This window comes from Spinacia oleracea, chromosome 4 (genome assembly GCF_020520425.1).
Source record: "Spinacia oleracea cultivar Varoflay chromosome 4, BTI_SOV_V1, whole genome shotgun sequence".
Classification (NCBI taxonomy): domain Eukaryota; kingdom Viridiplantae; phylum Streptophyta; class Magnoliopsida; order Caryophyllales; family Amaranthaceae; genus Spinacia; species Spinacia oleracea.
In genome coordinates, this window is record NC_079490.1 from 55,049,612 (window position 1) to 55,070,239 (window position 20,628).

The 20,628-nt window shown below is 36.0% G+C and overlaps 1 protein-coding gene across 1 annotated transcript; it reads right to left on the reverse strand.

Moving 5' to 3' along the window:
* Nucleotides 1-6,645: 6,645 nt before the first annotated feature.
* Nucleotides 6,646-19,822, reverse strand: LOC110796861 (uncharacterized protein At2g34160-like). The gene is made up of 5 exons (XM_022001944.2): nucleotides 19,662-19,822; nucleotides 19,488-19,536; nucleotides 8,989-9,051; nucleotides 8,837-8,901; nucleotides 6,646-7,102 (listed from the first exon to the last, which is right to left on the reverse strand). The coding sequence occupies exons 1-5, from the start codon at nucleotides 19,770-19,772 to the stop codon at nucleotides 6,947-6,949; spliced, it is 444 nt and encodes a 147-aa protein (XP_021857636.1). The 5' UTR covers nucleotides 19,773-19,822; the 3' UTR covers nucleotides 6,646-6,946.
* Between the last annotated feature and the right edge of the window lie 806 nt (nucleotides 19,823-20,628).

The following is a 20,628-nucleotide window of genomic DNA, read 5'->3' on the forward strand; positions in this document are numbered from 1 at the left end:
TTGGCCAAAAATTACCTATATCGACCCAAATGACCCTTAAGCGTGCATAACGAACTTGAAATGAGTCTTATAATCATATAACTAATCATATGAATCATGAAAAACATTTAGAATATGGATATAGGTTTGTTTGTTGTTAATTGGGATCGAAAATGCCATTTTTGACCATAAATTACCTATATCGACCCAAATGAACCATAGACGTGCATAACGAACTTGAAATGAGTCTTATAATCATATTACTAATCATATTACTAATCATATGAATCATGAAAAACGTTTAGAATATGGAAATAGGTTCGTTTGTTGGTAGTTGGGATCGAAAATGTCATTTTTGGCCATAAATGACCTATACCGTCCCAAATGAGCCATAAGCGTGCATAACGAACTTGAAATGAGTCTTATAAACATATAACTAATCATATGAATCATGAAAAACGTTTAGAATATGGATATAGGTTTGTTTGTTGGTAATTGGGATCGAAAATGCCATTTTTGACCATAAATTACCTATATCGACCCAAATGAACCATAGACGTGCATAACGAACTTGAAATGAGTCTTATAATCATATTACTAATCATATGAATCATGAAAAACGTTTAGAATATGGAAATAGGTTCGTTTGTTGGTAGTTGGGATCGAAAATGTCAATTTTGGCCATAAATGACCTATACCGTCCCAAATGAGCCATAGGCGTGCATAACGAACTTGAAATGAGTCTTATAAACATATAACTAATCATATGAATCATGAAAAACGTTTAGAATATATAAATAGGTTCGTTTGTTGGTAGTTGAGATCGAAAATGCGATTTTTGGCCAAAAATGACCTATATCGAGCCAAATGAACCATAGGCGTGCATAACGAACTTGTAATGGGTCTTATAATCATATAACTAATCATATGAATCATGAAAAACGTTTAGAATATGGAAATAGGTTCGTTTGTTGGTAGTTGGGATCGAAAATGCCATTTTTGGCCAAAAATTACCTATATCGACCCAAATGACCCTTAGGCGTGCATAACGAACTTGAAATGAGTCTTATAATCATATAACTAATCATATGAATCATGAAAAACATTTAGAATATGGATATAGGTTTGTTTGTTGGTAATTGGGATCGAAAATGCCATTTTTGACCATAAATTACCTATATCGACCCAAATGAACCATAGACGTGCATAACGAACTTGAAATGAGTCTTATAATCATATTACTAATCATATGAATCATGAAAAATGTTTAGAATATGGATATAGGTTTGTTTGTTGGTAATTGGGATCGAAAATGCCATTTTTGACCTTAAATTACCTATATCGACCCAAATGAACCATAGACGTGCATAACGAACTTGAAATGAGTCTTATAATCATATTACTAATCATATGAATCATGAAAAACGTTTAGAATATGGATATAGGTTTGTTTGTTGGTAATTGGGATCGAAAATGCCATTTTTGGCCAAAAATTACCTATATCGACCCAAATGACCCTTAAGCGTGCATAACGAACTTGAAATGAGTCTTATAATCATATAACTAATCATATGAATCATGAAAAACATTTAGAATATGGATATAGGTTTGTTTGTTGGTAATTGGGATCGAAAATGCCATTTTTGACCATAAATTACCTATATCGACCCAAATGAACCATAGACGTGCATAACGAACTTGAAATGAGTCTTATAATCATATTACTAATCATATGAATCATGAAAAACGTTTAGAATATGGATATAGGTTTGTTTGTTGGTAATTGGGATCGAAAATGCCATTTTTGACCTTAAATTACCTATATCGACCCAAATGAACCATAGACGTGCATAACGAACTTGAAATGAGTCTTATAATCATATTACTAATCATATGAATCATGAAAAACGTTTAGAATATGGATATAGGTTTGTTTGTTGGTAATTGGGATCGAAAATGCCATTTTTGGCCAAAAATTACCTATATCGACCCAAATGAGCCATAGGCGTGCATAACGAACTTGAAATGAGTCTTATTAACATATAACTAATCATATGAATCATGAAAAACGTTTAGAATATGGAAATAGGTTCGTTTGTTGGTAGTTGGGATCGAAAATGCCATTTTTGGTCATAAATGACCTATATCGTCCCAAATGAGCTATAGGCGTGCATAACGAACTTGAAATGAGTCTTATAAACATATAACTAATCATATGAATCATGAAAAATGTTTAGAATATGGAAATAGGTTCGTTTGTTGGTAGTTGGCATCGAAAATGCCATTTTTGGCCATAAATTACCTATATCGACCCAAATGACCCTTAGGCGTGCATAACGAAGTTGAAATGAGTCTTATGATAATATAATTAATCATAAGAATCATGAAAAACATTTATAATATGGATATAGGTTTGTTTGTTGGTAATTGGGATCGAAAATGCCATTTTTGACCATAAATGACCTATATCGACCCAAATGAACCATAGACGTGCATAACGAACTTGAAATGAGTCTTATAATCATATAACTAATCATATGAATCATGAAAAACGTTTAGAATATGGAAATAGGTTCGTTTGTTGGTAGTTGGGTTCAAAAATGTCATTTTTGTCCAATATAATTGTTTTCGCAACCAATCTAATTTTTGTTTTCGCATATGAAACTTAATTTAATTTATTGGTTTGCATGTACGGTGTTCTTTTAAATGTTTTCAAAACTCCAAGGGAGGAGCCCTTTACCAAAAAGGAGTTGGATAAAGTTCGAGACAAGTGGGCTATTTACTTCAACGATTGTGAACTACCCTTAGTGTAATAAATAGAGCAGACTTTCAGTTATTCGTGACTCTTACATTATTTTGTTATTTATCGATTTAACTAATTACATTTGAATTAATTCGGTAATATTATTGGAAATTTGAAATTTATATCATTTTTGAGAATGTCAAGCTGATGTTTGATGAAACAGAAATTATATTGCAAAATCAGAAATTATATTGCAGAATAGTAGGAATTATATTGCAGATTTTTTTAAAAAAAAAAAAAACTCAAAAGTTGCCCTTGTTTGCAACAAGGGCACCTTATGTGAAACTTATAAGGTGCCCTTGTTGCAAAAAGGACACCTAACAAGGGCACCTTATAAGTTTCACATAAGGTGCCCTTTTTGCAACAAGGGCACCTTATAAGTTTTACATAAGGTGCCCTTGTTGCAAACAAGGGCACCTTATAATATTATAAGTTGCCCTTGTTAAGGGCAACTTTTGATAATTTTACAAAAGTGACCCCCCCATTGGTGGCACTTACGAAGGGCAACTTATAAGCCACTTTTAAGAGCAACTTATCAAGTTTTTTCCTCTAGTGACGGCGGGGGGCCTTATATAGCCAACCCCGCGCTAGGCGCTGGTACTTGCGCCAGGCGCAACCCCTGACTCATGCGCGGAAGAATCTAGGCGCGGTCATCCGTGCTAATTGCCCGCGCTTTGCTGCTACGGTTTTCAGCACCAGGCATCAAACATCAAATCATGCTACCTTCCAACAAATACTGGTATACATCGGTTCCCCAACATTGACAGATAAATATCTCAAGAATACAAAGTCCGAAAAATACAAGGATTCAAGCTTTGACTCTCAACGGACCCAAGCTCCAGGAAAGTCAGCCAAAATTTCAAAATTTCAAGAGTCAATAAAAAACTCTTTCCCCAGTGGACGTATTCCCCAGCGAATCAATCCCGGGTATTCCAACATTCAACATTTCGAAATCCAAAATTCAAGGTTCAAGATTCAAAATACAAAATTTTCGATGCCAAGCTCCGTTCTAAATCAAAGGCGGACAAGCAATACAAGTACAAAAGTCAGAGTCGTCGCAACTGCACGGAGGTAAACTCTGTCCTTTTTTCTAACGCATGTCTTGTGCAGGTACAGGCGTACAAAGAATGGTCTTGATTGCAGAACATCTTGATCGTTCTTGGTACAACTTTGACTTTTGCTTTCCTAACCGAACGCTCAGTCAAAGTGGGGGCTTCTGTAGACACCTAAATCATGTCTCCCCTAACGGGATGATGACGATACTATTATCCTAGCTAGGTGGTTGGTACAATTCCGTACGGAAGTCCCAATTGCTAAAATGCATTCAAAAATCCAAAATCAAATTCCTGAGTCTCAGGCTTGCCCTGATTGGATTTTGTATCCTTCGGCTCCGAGGAACCTTTTAACTTTGTAGCAGCTTTGTTGAACTCTTCGGTTCTGATGAACGCATCCTCCGTTTGCAGCACGTCAACTATTTTGGTGGGGTTCTTCGTTGACAGCTTGTCACGGAACCTTCCGTCCCGAAGTGCATGCTTCAATGCAAAGATTGCCACATCCGACTGCAAGTTAGGGATGTTTGTTGATTTTTTCATAAACCTGGCGATGAAGTCCCGAAGAATTTCACCTCTTTCATGTTGTATCAAAGTGAGCTCAGCAGTGGTTTATTCGGGGCGGTTGTTGCTGAGGAATTGAACTTGAAATTTCTGCTCAGATCCCCGAATCTGACGATTGAACCTTTCGGCAGCAATCTGAACCATTCTCCCGCCACTCCGGTTAGCGTAGTTAGGAAGTATTTGCACCAACATGCTTCGGATTAGGGGCTCAGGTACATCTGCTGCTCGTATGAGATTATGTGCTCTCGCGGATCGATTGTTCCATTGTATGTCAGATGCACTGGCAGCCTGGCCTTCGGGATCTCCTCCAAGACCAATTCCTCGATGAAGGGAGAGGACATCGGCGTCATTACCTTCTTTCCTAGCCTCACTCTGACTCCTCTACTCCCGGAGGTTTCTGCGCGAGAATCCTCGGGTGTGCGGCGGGGGCTAGGTGTTCGGTTGTGACTCCTCTTACTCCTCCTAGCAGCTCGGTTTCTAGTTTCAGGTTGGTCATTGGATATGCTCGAATCTCCAATTCTCGTGCACCGAAGGCCTTAGCCTACTAAGCACTGTGCTTCGGATCCGAGTAGGCCGACTCGCAGTTGTCCCGTTACTTCGAAAAGTCCGCGAGGTGGGTGACCTGAACCAATCTGGTTGATTCTGAGCCTATTCCAGGGTGTTCCATGTGCTTTCTGTCCACCACGATGTCAGGTGAGTTCTTGTCATTAGTGGAAGCATTTGGTCAGATCTGGAAGGCTCACCACTATGTCGTGGCTCTATGTTTAGATGTCTCCTCACTCTCCGGTGAGTGCGGCGGTCACTTCTTAAGTTCTGTTCCTTTTCATTGAAAAGGAAGTTCTGCATTATGGTTATGGCCGCAGTCAGCTCTTCCAGTGTAGGGACAGGAGGTCTAGAGGCCACTGTGTGTGCGTTGTCCGACTCGGTTGTGGATGCAGTTGTGATTCATCCTCTGACTCGTAGGCGTGTAGGTTATCCATTCTTGGATGAAAAATAGTTGGTTTTGCAAGGCTTTGTAGTATCTTCCCTACAGACAGCGCCAAATTGTTCCAGTGTTGAAACAATGGGTTTTGGATTTAAGGCCCTTTCGTTGATGTGGGTAGATCTTGCTTGTTTAATTGTGTAGAGCCCAAATATACCTGCACAATGACAAAGTTACTAGCCTCGGGGCTGTTTATGAGGAAAACCCCTCCGATGCCTAAGTAAGTACTTGTTCAGATTCTAGAGAGAGTTATTTAGAATTATAAGTGTTTGTACAATAAATTGGATGTACCTTGATATATGCGCTTTGGCGGCATATATATAGTGTTTGTGTAGTAAATGCTATTTGGGCATTTATTGCTGAGTGGCCTTGGGCCACTTAGATAAGGCATAGAGCCATGCCTGGGTTGAAGCTTTATGTAGTGTTTGGCCTAGTGGGGTTTTGGACAGTCGGCCCAATTGGGAGTCAATTGAACACCCAAACATTTGTAAATTGTGATACCAACAATAAGGGGATATAATCAAATTGTATGTTTTTCTTTATGAAATTCAATTATAATTGCAAGAAAGAAGCAGAGCAGTAGCATAACATTTGGATTTGCAAAGTATTATTAATATTCAAAGAGAGGGAGTTTATGTAAATTGTACAATTTATTTCGCGCTTAATTACTCACTTATATTTGGGATTTGGAAGGGAGGTTGGAGGTGAATGGAGGTGATTTTGGTTGTTGTTAAGATTTCGGCAAGATAATGATGAGAAATGGAGAAACTTCAATGGAGATGATCTTAATTGTGAGAAGATGGGGAAGAGGGTACTTTCAAGGGAGAAACCAGGTAAAAGTAAAAACAACATATGAACGGTTACTTAGAGTTAGTTAGGATTATTAGGATAGTTTAGCGGTTAATCTCTAAAGGCGTTAATGCCGTTATTTAGATGTATTTTTGATAAAAATAAGGGTACTTGATGTATTTTTGAAACTTAGTGTGTATTTTGGAAGATTTCGTGAAACCTCAGAGTTATCCATAAATAACCGTTTTTTTAAATGTACAAGACTAGTAGTTTTCTTTTATTATCGAGAATGAGAGTTTGCTTCCCTCTCATTACACATACATTGCTTTAACGCTATAAATAGATGTGGAAAATTTCTTCTTCAATGCAACTTTAATGTGATTTCTTAAATTTCTTTATTGTGAACCGTTACACGAAACCTCTAAATTACAAGGAGATCATTGAAAGACGATTGAATTATCAGACAGAAGAGAAAAATATTGTAAAAAGTAAAAATAGTTCATATTTCAATCATTGCTCCATCATTAGTAACCAATTATGATGACTAGTACACTCCAAAACGAAGTGACAGGTAAAAAAAAAGAAATAAAATGAATACATATAAGCATCACCTAGAAAGAAACCAAGTGAACTAACCGACATTACCATATTACCCAAATAACGTGCAAACATCTTACCCTAACATAAAGATTTTTCCTATCTATACCTTTAGTAAAAAGTAGTGGTGAGTATAAATTGTTTAAAACTAGAGCAATAGTTGAAAAAATGTTATTACTTAGACTATTTTCCGTCCTCCGTCTTCTCTTCCAAGGTGTCCCGAATTGTGGTAGTTTTTATGTTGTCATTATCGTCATTTTTGTTACTGTCGTCTTTGTTTTTACTCTTGGGAGACATCAATGAGTCGAATTTTTCGGTCTTCTCCAACACAATTTCGATCTAGCAATACACAAAAAGATGGGATCGTTGTAAATTAAAGCACAAGGCAACCCTTTAATGAGAATTAAAATTTGTGGTATCCTTATGTTTTACCTACTTTGTGAATACTTCTTTTCTTGTATTTTACAACCATAACTTTACTAACTTTTTTATTTTGCCACTACTTAACACTATTCTGTCTTATATTCCGTCCCCCCCCCCTATTTTCTTTCTCTCTCTTCTCGGTTTCCAATTAGCTCTATCCCCATATCTTGAAGTTGCTATCACAACTCATACATCTAAAGGTTGGGAAATTCTTTACTACTAAATTGAACTGAATTGAAGTTCAATCATGGAAATTCAAGGTATTTGAAAGCTATTTGGGGATTTTTCGAGATCAAGTAATTTGTCCATATTTATTATAATTTACATTAATTAACTTCAAATCGAACTAATATAACCTATATAAATATCAATTAACAGTAATTATTAGCCCAAATTTTCATATTATATCAATTTAAAAAAAATCCTCAAATAAGTATGAACCTGAACTTTGAAAATTAAAATTCAATTTTACGTCTTGATTCTCATACAATCAACTCCAATTAAGTGGAACTTTTAGTCCAATTTATAGTTAATTGTTCATAAAGATGTCCAATATTTTCATATTATATAAATTTAAAATAAAATCCTCAAATTCATATGAAACCTAACTTTGGAGATTAAGGTGTCATTCGGTTCACATAGGAAGTAGAATTACCCATGAAATATGAATTCACAGGAAATGAATCCTTAATTTAAATTCATGGGAATTTCCTTAACAATAATGTAGGAAGTAATTTCCCATGAGATTTTCTACTTGCCTACGGGGGACTGTGTAAGCAAAATCCCCCATTTTGTGGGAAGTTGAAATTCTTAGGTAGTTTCAATGCATCCCTTTCATTAAAATTTTGTCAACCAAGCAACTCTCATACTATGCAATTCCTAGGAAGTCCAATTTCCCATGTTTTTTATGTCAACCAAACAACACCTAAATTTTTGAATTCGTACATATGTTATTATCTTTCTTTCACCTCTAGTTAGATCGAAAATATATATAATGGATTTAGTTGGAAGAATTTTGAAATTTAAGAGAGATTTGAGATTGGTGGCAAGGTTTGAAGGTGAATCTATACTAATATATTAAAAGACGTTATGAAATTGTATATGTGTCACGTATACCCTTTTTATTACGCCACGTCACAATTAATAAATCAACATAACATATTACTGACAACCAAAAAAAGCATGTAGCAAGGATCGAACATTAAATATCATGGATTAAAGTTTCACTTCCTACCATCTTGGCTAGCTACATTATATGTTATATTTTCCCATGTAAATGTAAAATTCAATCTTTTAAAAATGGGCACATTTTTACAAAATGCAAACCCCACTAAAAGTAAAGTAATGCCCGGGCCACACTCTAGTAATTTAATTAAGAACCTTGGAGTTATAAAGTGGAATTGGAGGAAACTAATTAATAGGTGGATCTCACGTAGTCACGTTGGATAGAGAAGTAGACGTGAAATGTTAAGTGGTGGTGAAATTTAAAAAGTCAGTAAGCTAAGGTGGTAAAACATTTAAAAAAATTAAAAAAAAAATTAAAAAAAAAATAATGTGACTATTCTCGAAGTGGGTAAAATGTGGTAATTATGGTAAATATAAAAAGTCAATGAAAGACATGATGCATTTAACAAGAAAAAGAGAGGTTACCTTAGCTTTTTGAATCATTCGGCCTTTATTTTCATCTTTCATGCCAATTGAAGACGTGCATACCGCTATTTTCGAAAAAACATATACTTTAAAAAAAGAGCAAAGGAAGTAAAATTATCGAGGAAAATAAAAGTTAAGATCAAGTCTATTACTCTTTTGACAAGCAAATCCATTATTCTTCAGAATTTCAGCAATGGTGACAACTGTTGTAATTGCTGCAATATGCAAAATTCAAAAATGAAAAATATAAAATTAATTAAATTAAAATATACGAAAATGTCAAGGTAAATCATCGTTTTTTTTACAGGAAGGTAAATCATCTTTAAAAAATCTACTTATATATTAAAAGGCATTCCTAATGTCATGTGACTCTTTCCTCTTTTGTATCAACATACTTCCTCTGTTTTTTTTTAAATGACACAACTATTTAAGCACGTTCTTCAACGCACGTTTCAAACATTGATATCTTCAATTATGAAGTAGAAAAAAGTATAAAAAAATTGTTATTTAAAATATATTTATTGAGACGAATCTAATAAGACTCTACACGACTATGTTTTTTCTTAAGTATAAATCACAAAAGTAAGTCAAATAAGTTTGTGTGAATAGTGTCTAAAATTCAATTGTGTCATGTAAGAATTGATGAAGTGTGTTGCTCCATGTCATCCATATCCCCCCCTATTTCATAAAGTTTCTCACTTTTCCATTATGCGACACCATCCAATACACTACTTTTACTAGTAACTAGATTATACTCGTGCTAATGTACAGATATTCAAAAATTGACTGGCTAACCACAGGAGATGTGATACGGTTATGGATGAAAGTGATAGTCTTATGCTAGCAATTGGAACCAAAACTGATTTGGGTTCAATGGCTCATTTTGTGTGCATGGTGACTTGGATTGAGTGAGCTCGTTATATGGTCCTTATTATCAAGGTGGTACGTTAATCAAACTGGTCCGTTTAATCACATTGGTCCGCTTGTTTAAACAGATTGTACGCACTTATTATTTTAATTGCTTTGGTTAAAGTCGGTTTAATAAAGGGATATTTGTTTAAATCCCCAATTTAAATTCAGTCATTACTTAGCTTTGATTATTGCTGTTTGTAAGGAGAGTTTTAAGCCTTTGTAACCTCCAATTTAGTGACTGAATTAGGAGGCTTTAGAGCTTGAAACTGCCAGTTTTAAAGGCTCTTAAATGGCTCTTAATTAGCCGTTTAAAGCTCTTGTAGCTGTTGGTTTTTGGCTATTTATAGTCAGCTTCTTGATTGGAATAAACAACCAACTGGATGATTAAAACACTTGTTTGTTACATTTCGAATTATAGTTTATAATTCGGCCTTTTTCTTTGTTTTGGACGCGTTTCCTATTCAAAGAACTGATTGTGAGTCAATAGGTCTTGTCTTGCATTCACGATCAACGAGTTAAAGGTCTAGCTTGTTAATCAACTATCCTTGTTTATACAACGAGTTTTTAAACTCGTATCATTAGTGGTATCAGAGCTGCTGTTCGTGTGATCCGCCCAAAAAAAAAAAAAAAAAAAAAAAAGAGCTGCTGTTCGTAATTCTTACAAACTGAAATATGGATTTTGATGATCCTGACTTTCTACAACATCTCCAAGAAGCCTTGAAGAACGTTAGAGATGGGGGGTATCGTAGGCCTCCTAGGCGTGATCTACGGGCTATGGATGAATTCAAAGTCACCGAACTTCCTGAATTTGTTGGTGGAACAGATCCGGAAGCCTATTTGGAGTGGGAGCGCAAAATAGAGAGAATGTTCGATTTCAAGGACATTGATGATGAGACGCGTTGCAAATATGCCGTATTGAAGCTAGGACGAGGGGCTTCATTGTGGTTCGAGGGACTGAAATCCAAGAGAATACGTGAAGGGAAGGAGAAAATTACCTCTTGGGAGTCTTTGAAACGTAAGCTACGTAAAAGGTATGTGCCAACAACTCATAGAATAACAACTTATCGTAAAATTGTCGAGTTGAGGCAAGGAAAAATGAGTGTGGCTGAATATATTGATGAGTTTGAAAAGTTGTCCTTAATGGGAGAAATTGAGGAAATTGAGGAACAAAAACTGTCCGGATTTTTAAGGGGTCTAAATTATAATATTGCCAATACCGTAGACCTTTATCCATATTCTGATTTTGACACTCTTTGTGGACTTTGTTTAAAATTGGAAAATCAAGGGAAGGCAAAATATGGGGGAGGGTCTAGTATGGATGGTAAAGCCAAGTCTTGGGCTAAATCCGAACCTAGCTTGAAACCAAACACATCACCTAGTACCGTAGGTTCAAGTAATTCTACGGCTGCCCCTAAACTATCTAACCCAACCAAAGAAACAAGTTTGTCCAAGGTGCGTTGTTTTAAGTGTCAAGGGTTTGGGCATTATCAAAATGCGTGTCCAAATAAACGAGTAGTGACCTTGAGAGAAGCTGTTGAATGTCGTGAGGAGTTGTTTGAAGAGGAAAAGAGGTTGGGGGACGTATTTGTGTTTGATGAGAGTGGTGATGAGGAGGAAGAGGAAGGGTATGAGGCTCCAATTTATGACACAAATCTGGTTCTTAGAGAGCTACAAACTCAAATTTCACCTACTGATCTAGACCAACGAGATCAGTTGTTTCATACTAAATGTCTAGTGAAAGATAAGTGGTGTAGTGTAATTGTTGATGGGGGGAGTTGTACCAATGCTGCTTCTAGTGAAATGGTGTCAAAATTAGGCTTAATCACTACTTCCCATCCTAGGCCATACGCACTCCATTGGCTTGATGATGGTAATAGTGTAAAAGTGTCGAAGCAAGTAAGGGTTGGTTTGACTATGGGTTCGTATGTGGATGAAGTTCTTTGTGATGTTATTCCTATGGATGCTTGTCATATTTTGTTGGGTCGTCCTTGGCAGTTTGATAGGGACGTGATTCATAAAGGGAGAAGCAATGAGTATGAATTGAGAGACAAAGGCAAGAAAATTGTGCTAAAGCCTATGTCATCTCAAGCGGTTCGATCCATGAGTGTGAAACAAAAGAAAAAGCCGAATCTCACCATGTTGGCTAGTGAACGAGAAATTGAGCAAGCTCTTGATCATGGAGAGTTGGTGTATTTGCTCGTGGCTAAGGAAAGTCCAATTGAAGGCCAAAATTGGAAAGAAGGCAGTCCCATTGCCGAATTGCTGTTTGAGTTCAAGGATGTATTTCCGGATGAATTACCACCAGGTTTGCCCCCTATTTGTGGTATTGAACATCAAATTGATCTTATTCCAGGAACTTCTTTGCCTAATAAGGCTGCCTATCGTTGCAATCCGGAGGAAACAAAGGAATTACAAAAGCAAATTGATGAACTTGTGAATCGAGGCTATGTTAGAGAAAGCTTGAGTCCATGTGCTGTTCCGGTGTTGCTTGTGCCTAAGAAAGATGGAACATGGCGAATGTGTGTTGATAGTAGGGCTGTGAATAACATTACCATCAAGTATCATTTTCCAATTCCGAGACTTGATGATATGTTAGATGAGCTCCATGGTTCGAAGTTGTTCTCAAAAATTGATTTGCGAAGTGGTTATCATCAGATTCGGATGCGTGAAGGAGATGAGTGAAAAACGGCTTTCAAGAAAAAACATGGTTTGTATGAGTGGACCGTCATGCCATTTGGTCTCACTAATGCTCCTAGTACGTTTATGAGGCTAATGAACGAAGTGCTTAAATCATTTTTGGGCAGATTCGTTGTGGTATATCTTGATGACATCTTGGTGTATAGTAGGAACGAAGAGGAGCATCTGATTCATTTGAGGGATGTTTTTGAAACACTTAGAGCTCAAAGACTCTATGGGAAGCTAGAGAAGTGTTCATTCCTTGTTGACAATGTTGTATTCTTGGGCTATGTGGTTTCGAAAGATGGAGTGTCCGTGGATCAGTCCAAGATCGAGGCTATCAAATCGTGGCCTAATCCTAAAACTATAAGTGAGGTGCGTTCATTTCATGATCTTGCTTCATTTTATAGACGTTTCATTCGTGATTTCAGTACTATTACTAGTCCTATCACTAGTTGCTTGAAGAAAGGTGCTTTTGTATGGGGAGAGGACGCTCAAAAGGCGTTTGATGTGATTAAAGAGCATTTGTGTGCTGCTCCTATTTTGGCGCTGCCAGATTTCTCTCAACCTTTTGAGGTCGAGTGTGATGCTAGTGGAGTGGGGATTGGTGCTGTTTTGATCCAAGGTAAGCGTCCCATAGTTTATTTTTCGGAAAAGTTAGGGGTGCTCGTTTGAATTATTGCACTTATGATAAAGAGTTCTATGCCATTGTTAGAGCTTTGGATCATTGGAGTCATTATTTGCGTTCTAGCCACTTTGTTTTGCATTCTGATCATGAATCTTTGAAGTATATTAATGGGCAACAAAAATTGAGCCCAAGGCATGCTAAATGGGTTGAGTTCTTGCAATCCTTTCATTTTTCTTCGAAATACAAAGATGGTAAAAGCAATGTGGTGGCTGATGCATTATCACGAAGGTACACTTTGCTTGCTACACTTGATGCTCGTTTGTTGGGGTTTGAGACCTTAAAAGATTATTATCATGATGATGGTGATTTTGGAGTTGCATTCGAGAAATGTGCAGTTGGTGCTTATGGGGAGTACATGTTGCAAGATGGGTTTCTTTTCAAAGGTAATCGCCTTTGTATTCCTAAGCATTCAATTCGTGAGTTACTAGTGCGTGAGGCTCATGGTGGAGGATTGGCTGGTCACTTTGGCATAGCCAAGACCTTGGAAATCTTGAGAGAACATTTCTTTTGGCCTAAAATGTTAGGTGATGTAACGAACATTGTGAATAAATGTGTGACTTGTCATATGGCCAAGAGTTCTTTCAAACCCGGTTTATACTCACCTTTGCCGGTTCCAGTTCGCCCTTGGGAAGATGTATCCATGGATTTTATAGTGGCTTTGCCTCGTACTCAAAGAGGTAAGGATGCTATTATGGTCGTGGTGGATAGATTTTCAAAAATGGCTCACTTCGTTGCTTGTCACAAAACGGATGATGCTTGTAATGTGGCTGATTTGTATTATAAGGAGATTGTTCGTTTGCATGGAATTCCAAAGACTATTGTTTCTGATCGAGATTCCAAGTTCTTGAGTTACTTTTGGAATACATTGTGGAGAAAGGTGGGAACCAAGTTGTTGTTTAGCACTTCACATCACCCTCAAACTGATGGGCAAACAGAGGTGACAAATCGAACCTTGGGAACGCTATTGAGAGGGTTGGTAAGTAAAACGCAAAAGGATTGGGATGTCAAGCTTGCTCACGCTGAATTTGCTTATAATCGGTCTCCTACTTATGCTACTGGTCATTCTCCATTTGAGGTAGTATATGGGATTAATCCATACTTGCCCTTGGATTTAATTCCATTACCAAAAGATGAATTGGTTCACAAGGATGCCGATGCTAAGTTAAAGTCTATGATGAAACTGCACCAACAAGTTCGTGAGCGAATTGAAGCTATTAATACCTCTTATAAACAGAAATCAAATAAGAATCGCAAACCGAGGTTGTTTGAAGAAGGTGATTTGGTTTGGGTTCATTTAAGGAAAGAGTGTTTTCCAAGCAAACGCAAGAACAAGCTTATGCCTAGGGCTGAAGGTCCTTACAAGGTGGTTGCACGTGTGAATGATAATGCTTACAAGATTGAGCTTCCGGGAGACTATGGTGTCCATGCTACTTTCAATGTAGGTGATCTTTCACCTTATCTTGATGATGATGGCCTTGCTGAATTGAGGTCAATTCCTTTTAAAGGGGGAGGGGATGATACGGTTATCGATGAAAGTGATAGTCTTATGCTAGCAATTGGAACCAAAACTGATTTGGGTTCAATGGCTCATTTTGTGTGCATGGTGACTTGGATTGAGTGAGCTCGTTATATGGTCCTTATTATCAAGGTGGTACGTTAATCAAACTGGTCCGTTTAATCACATTGGTCCGCTTGTTTAAACAGATTGTACGCACTTATTATTTTAATTGCTTTGGTTAAAGTCGGTTTAATAAAGGGATATTTGTTTAAATCCCCAATTTGAATTCAGTCATTACTTAGCTTTGATTATTGCTGTTTGTAAGGAGAGTTTTAAGCCTTTGTAACCTCCAATTTAGTGACTGAATTAGGAGGCTTTAGAGCTTGTAACTGCCAGTTTTAAAGGCTCTTAAATGGCTCTTAATTAGCCGTTTAAAGCTCTTGTAGCTGTTGGTTTTTGGCTATTTATAGTCAGCTTCTTGATTGGAATAAACAACCAACTGGATGATTAAAACACTTGTTTGTTACATTTCGAATTATAGTTTATAATTCGGCCTTTTTCTTTGTTTTGGACGCGTTTCCTATTCAAAGAACTGATTGTGAGTCAATAGGTCTTGTCTTGCATTCACGATCAACGAGTTAAAGGTCTAGCTTGTTAATCAACTATCCTTGTTTATACAACGAGTTTTTAAACTCGTATCAAGATGACAATACCAGACTGTTTCACCAGAGTTTGAAAAAGAGAAGACAAAAGAATGCTATTTATTCCATAATTGATGCCAATGGAGTTTGGAGGGATGATCCCCTTGCAGTGAAGAATGCTTTCCTAGACTTCTATACTCACCTCTTGGGGACCACTGGTGGTCCTAGGAAACCTGTCAACTTAAAAATCATTGAAAAGGGTCCTATCTTAACTACTGAACACCACACTCTTTTGAATAGACCTGTGACTGCTGATGAGATCAAAAAGGCTATGTTCTCAATAGGGAATGATAAATCCCCATGCATTGATGGATATGGGAGTAAGTTTTACAAAGCTACATGGGAGGTTGTTGGTACTGAAGTAGTGGATGCTGTTCAAGCCTTTTTTGTGAATGGAAAACTGTTGGAGAACCTGAATGCCACCTCTATCACTTTGATTCCAAAGACAAATTGCCCCACCACAGTGATGGATTTCAGACCCATCTCCTGTTGTTATGTGCTGTATAAATGTATCACCAAGTTGCTGTGTTCAAGGTTACTGGTTCTTCCTGATATTATTTCAAACAATCAAGGTGCCTTTATTTCAAGGAGGAGTATTCTTCACAATGTCCTTATTTGTCAGGATTTGGTTAAGCATTATGCTAGGAAATCAGGACCAAAGAGTTGCATGATTAAGATTGACATCAAGAAGGCTTATGATACTGTGGATTGGAAATTTGTGGAGGAAATGCTTAATGCTCTTAATTTTCCAGATCATTTTAGTAAACTGATTCTTGTGTGTTTGACCTCTACTAAATACTCCCTCCTTCTAAATGGTAGCTCTCATGGCTACTTTCCTGCTAAGAGAGGTCTCAGACAGGGGGATCCACTCTCCCCTTTGCTTTTTGTGATATGTATGGAATACTTATCTAGGACTATGGCTTATGTTGGAAATCTCCCTCACATCAAATTTCACTCAAAATGCACTGGTTTAAGATTGAACCACCTATGTTTTGCTGATGATGTCCTGTTGTTCTGTAAGGGTGACTTTCAATCAGTTTTCTGTATGATCCAAGGTCTGAACCTCTTTTCAGACACCTCTGGTTTGCTTGCTAGTAAGGAAAAAACAGCAATGTACTGTTCTGGAATGGATGAAGTGGATACACATAGGTTGACTGCTGCTTCTGGCTTTACTTTTGGCTCTCTTTCTTTCAAGTATTTAGGAGTACCTATCAGCACCAAGAAACTGAATGTAGCTGATTGTGAGCAATTGGTGGAAAAGATCACAACAAGGATAAGGGTATGGCAATCTAGACACATATCTTATGCAGGGAGATTGGTCCTTATTAATGTTGTCTTGATGAGCATTCATGTGTACTGGGGGCAGATTTTTATCCTCCCAAAAGCTGTTCTTAAACAGATTATTTCACTCTGTAGAGCTTTTCTCTGGTCAGGAGATCTAGTTAGCTCAAAACATGGCTATGTTAGTTGGGAGAAAATGTGTGAGACCAAGAAAACTGGTGGTCTTGGTATTAGGAACATCTTGATGTGGAATAAAGCCGCAATAGGAAAGTTGGTTTGGAATATTGCCCAAAAACAAGATTCTTTATGGGTTAAATGGATTAATGAGGTTTATGTGAAACAGTCTAACTGGTGGGATTTTGAAGCTCCTAAAACTGCTAGTTGGGGCTTCAAATGTATTTGTAAAGTCAAACAGGAACTTGTTCAACACCTGAGATGTGACACTTGGCCTGTGGGACAACATTACTCCATTTCTCAGGTGTACAAGCAGTTACAAGGCCCCGGTGTGGATTTACACGGGTCTAACATTATCTGGGCTGGAACTGTAATACCTAAACACAGGTTTATTCTCTGGTTAGCCATGTTGCACAGGCTCCCCATCTGTGCTAGATTGTATCACATGGGCATTGCTGCTCCTGATACATGTGTGATCTGTGGGTCTGCTCCTGAAACTCAAGACCATTTATTTGGATCATGCATTTATGCTAGTAAATGTTCTGCTGCTATCATGCAGTGGCTTGGTGTTCCTCACAGACCAGTTGGGATTGAGACTTTATGCAGGTGGATCAGAGGTGTGTTTAAGGCCTCTAAATGGAGGAAAGAAATGGTTCTAGCTGCAACTGCTGCTACTGTGTACCTGCTATGGCAGGTGAGAAACAAGGGTTTTTGGGAAGCTACAATATGTGGAGTAGATAAAACTGTAAAGAACATAAAGTTCCTTGTAAAAAACAGATGCATACATACCATCGGGAAGAAAGTAAGTTGTATAGATAGAGAGTGGTTGGCCTCTCTATAGAGTTTTTTGGGTGTTTTGAGTTGTTTCTTTTTCCCCCTTGTTCTTCTTTGAAGAACTACCTCAAGGGGTGTTTGTAACAGTTTTGGTGAGATTGTTAATATAACTTTACCTTTACCAAAAAAAAAAAAAATGTACAGATATTCTAATAATATTAGAATTTTTTTGATATACTTTGAGATTTTTTTTTTTTTTGAGATGATTTTGTGCCGGGTATATGATCCATAATTTATGCGATTGCGTATTTATATTTTTCAATATTCCATCTTCTTAAATCAATATTTCTGTCAAACTTCTTTATATTTTGATTCGATGTTGATTTTGTTTAATCTTACAGAGGAAGTACATTATAAAAGTTTTAAACATAGTTTGTGCCAAATTTGAACCCATGACCTTGGGACTAGAACACTAATTACTTCTGTAACATATTGTTTATTATTTTTTACATACAAATATAATAAAGGATAATAAAATGAAGAACACTTATTTTAGCTGAAGTCATATTCAATTATATTTTTCTTTTTTTTGCAAACGACATAATTACTGACATCTAAGTAATGGTCTGGGGCATTGTCCGGCCTGACCCCAAAACTAGTATTTTGGATGTTGATCCATTTTGAAATTTAAGATAATCCAACAAAATTACAATTATCATATGAATTTTAATAGAATTTCTAGAATTTAATCCATGTGGGTAGGAGAGAGAAATAATAAAGGAGTTTAATGGGGATAAAAGTGTACTTCGGAATAAGCAAGTGAGTCATTCTGGATATTTATAAGGGTACAAAGGGGATAAATGTTGGACAAATAAAGAAAGATATCAAAAGAGACTAATAAAAAACGAACAACTCAATAAAGAATAAGGACTAACATTCAAGAACGAAGAGAGTATACTATTATACAAAATATAGGGAACATAGGAGGTGCATGTTGAATTTTTAGAGTCCCTTATGAATTACCTATATTATTCTTTACATTACAAACTTATACTATTAATTAAAATTTAAATCAATACGTCATTGAAACACATAAATTCCCAAATACCACAATTAATTTCAAAATATGTAAATATACGGCAAATTCAATTACTTATCTTTAGGAAAACTTTAGAACAACTTTTTTACTACTTAGTATTTGAGATTATAAAATGTAAAACCAAAATTTCTCTCTTATCGATTCATAAGAATCACGTGTATATAAGACTAATACTTCCTCCGTCCCTAAAAGATTGTCCCATTTGACTTTCACGTTCTCTAAGATATGACTTAAAACGTCAATATCTCTAGTTCTACATGCGTAAAAGTTATAAACATTTGATATTATGAAAATATATATTGAAACGAATATCACAAGATCTCACGTGACTATATTATTTCTTACTTCCTCCATTTTTTTTAATAATCGTAACAGTTAAACTTTTTTCACTATTCACATATTCTACTTTGACTATTGTTGGTGATTTATATGTAAGAAAAAACATATTCATGTAAGATCTTGTTAGATTCGTCTTAATGTGTATTTTCAAAATATCAACTTTTTATAATTTTTACTTAAAGTGAATTAAAGATATTAATGGTTAAAGTTGTGTATTGACATGCGTGAAAATGATCTACATTGCGAGTAAACAAAAGAAGCAAGTATAAAAGTAATAAAAATTCATGGTCAAAGTTTTCAAAGTTTGACTAAAAAAAAATGCAATTGGATAATGTTTTATGAACGGATGGAAGCAGCAATCTATTATACTATCACAAGTATGTAATAGAAGCAGGTTGCTAATTTCTTTTAGTTCAAATAAATTTGCTTCTAGATTGTGTTTTTTAATTATTTGTTTTGGTGGGAAGAAAAAGGAAAGTGAATATTCACGTAAAGTTGCAAGAACATACCCATGCCCAATGCAGAAAGCTCAACCTCGTTATGTTGTTGTATGTACCTCTATACCCATAAACCACAACAATCATAATCATGAAATGTTAAATATCGCATAAATTTTTTATCAAATGAATTGATTTTACTGAAAAAAATAATGACATTACAAAGATTAAAAGAAAAAATTGAACCTTTGCGAGATTAACATAGAAGAATAGAGGTTTTTTGGTATTTGATACTTGAATTCTATTCTTCTTTGTGGGTGAAAGGGGAGTTACAACAACCACTTCTGCTGATGCCATATTTTCTATGTTTTTTTTTCTATGTTATTTCTGCTAAAGATATGAAAGAAAAATTATCAAGAATTTCTAATTAATTATAAGATTATGGAAAAGGGTCATAGTTAAGTTCAATTATAGGTTGTTTAGGGATTGGTTTACAAAAAAAGGCGGGACTAAATTCAATTATACACCACGTGTTTGGTTAATTGTAGTTACTTGTTTATTTATTTTGGGGTGATTTATCAATCATTTTGAGAACCTATGATTATTGATGTTAACATAAAATCTTTATCTTAATTTTTACTTCCTCCACCCCTATATACATTTTGATGTTTTATTTTCTGCATGTTTCGATTTTTGTAAAACATCTTATATTTTGGAATGATCACCCTAATACTTTATGAGTAATGTAATACTCATATTTCATCCTTTTCCGATTACGTAAAGTTACAGTGTCGAACTCTAAAAGAAAATGTAATTCATGTTTAAATTTATGAAATTAGTGCACTTTTGTCCAATTTAGTTGATGTATCACGTGTAAGAGTTGAGTACCTAATATCACTAATTAATAAATGGAACCAATTGCTTGTTGGTTAAGTGGTGATTGGGGCTGAATTTGGTAGGGAGAACCCGTGTTCGATCCTCCGAAACAACAATTGGGAGGGGACTGAAACCTATACACCCAGAACTCGCCCCGAATCCGGATTAACCCTAAAGGTGAACCGGGTGCTAACACCAAAAATAAACTAATTAATAAATGGACATGGTCCACACTAAATTTATTGTGAACCATGTCTAAAGAAAGAAGTTAACAACTTAATTCTGATTTATTTTGACATGTTTATTATAATTATTATGAAAAAGTTTCAAATTGGTA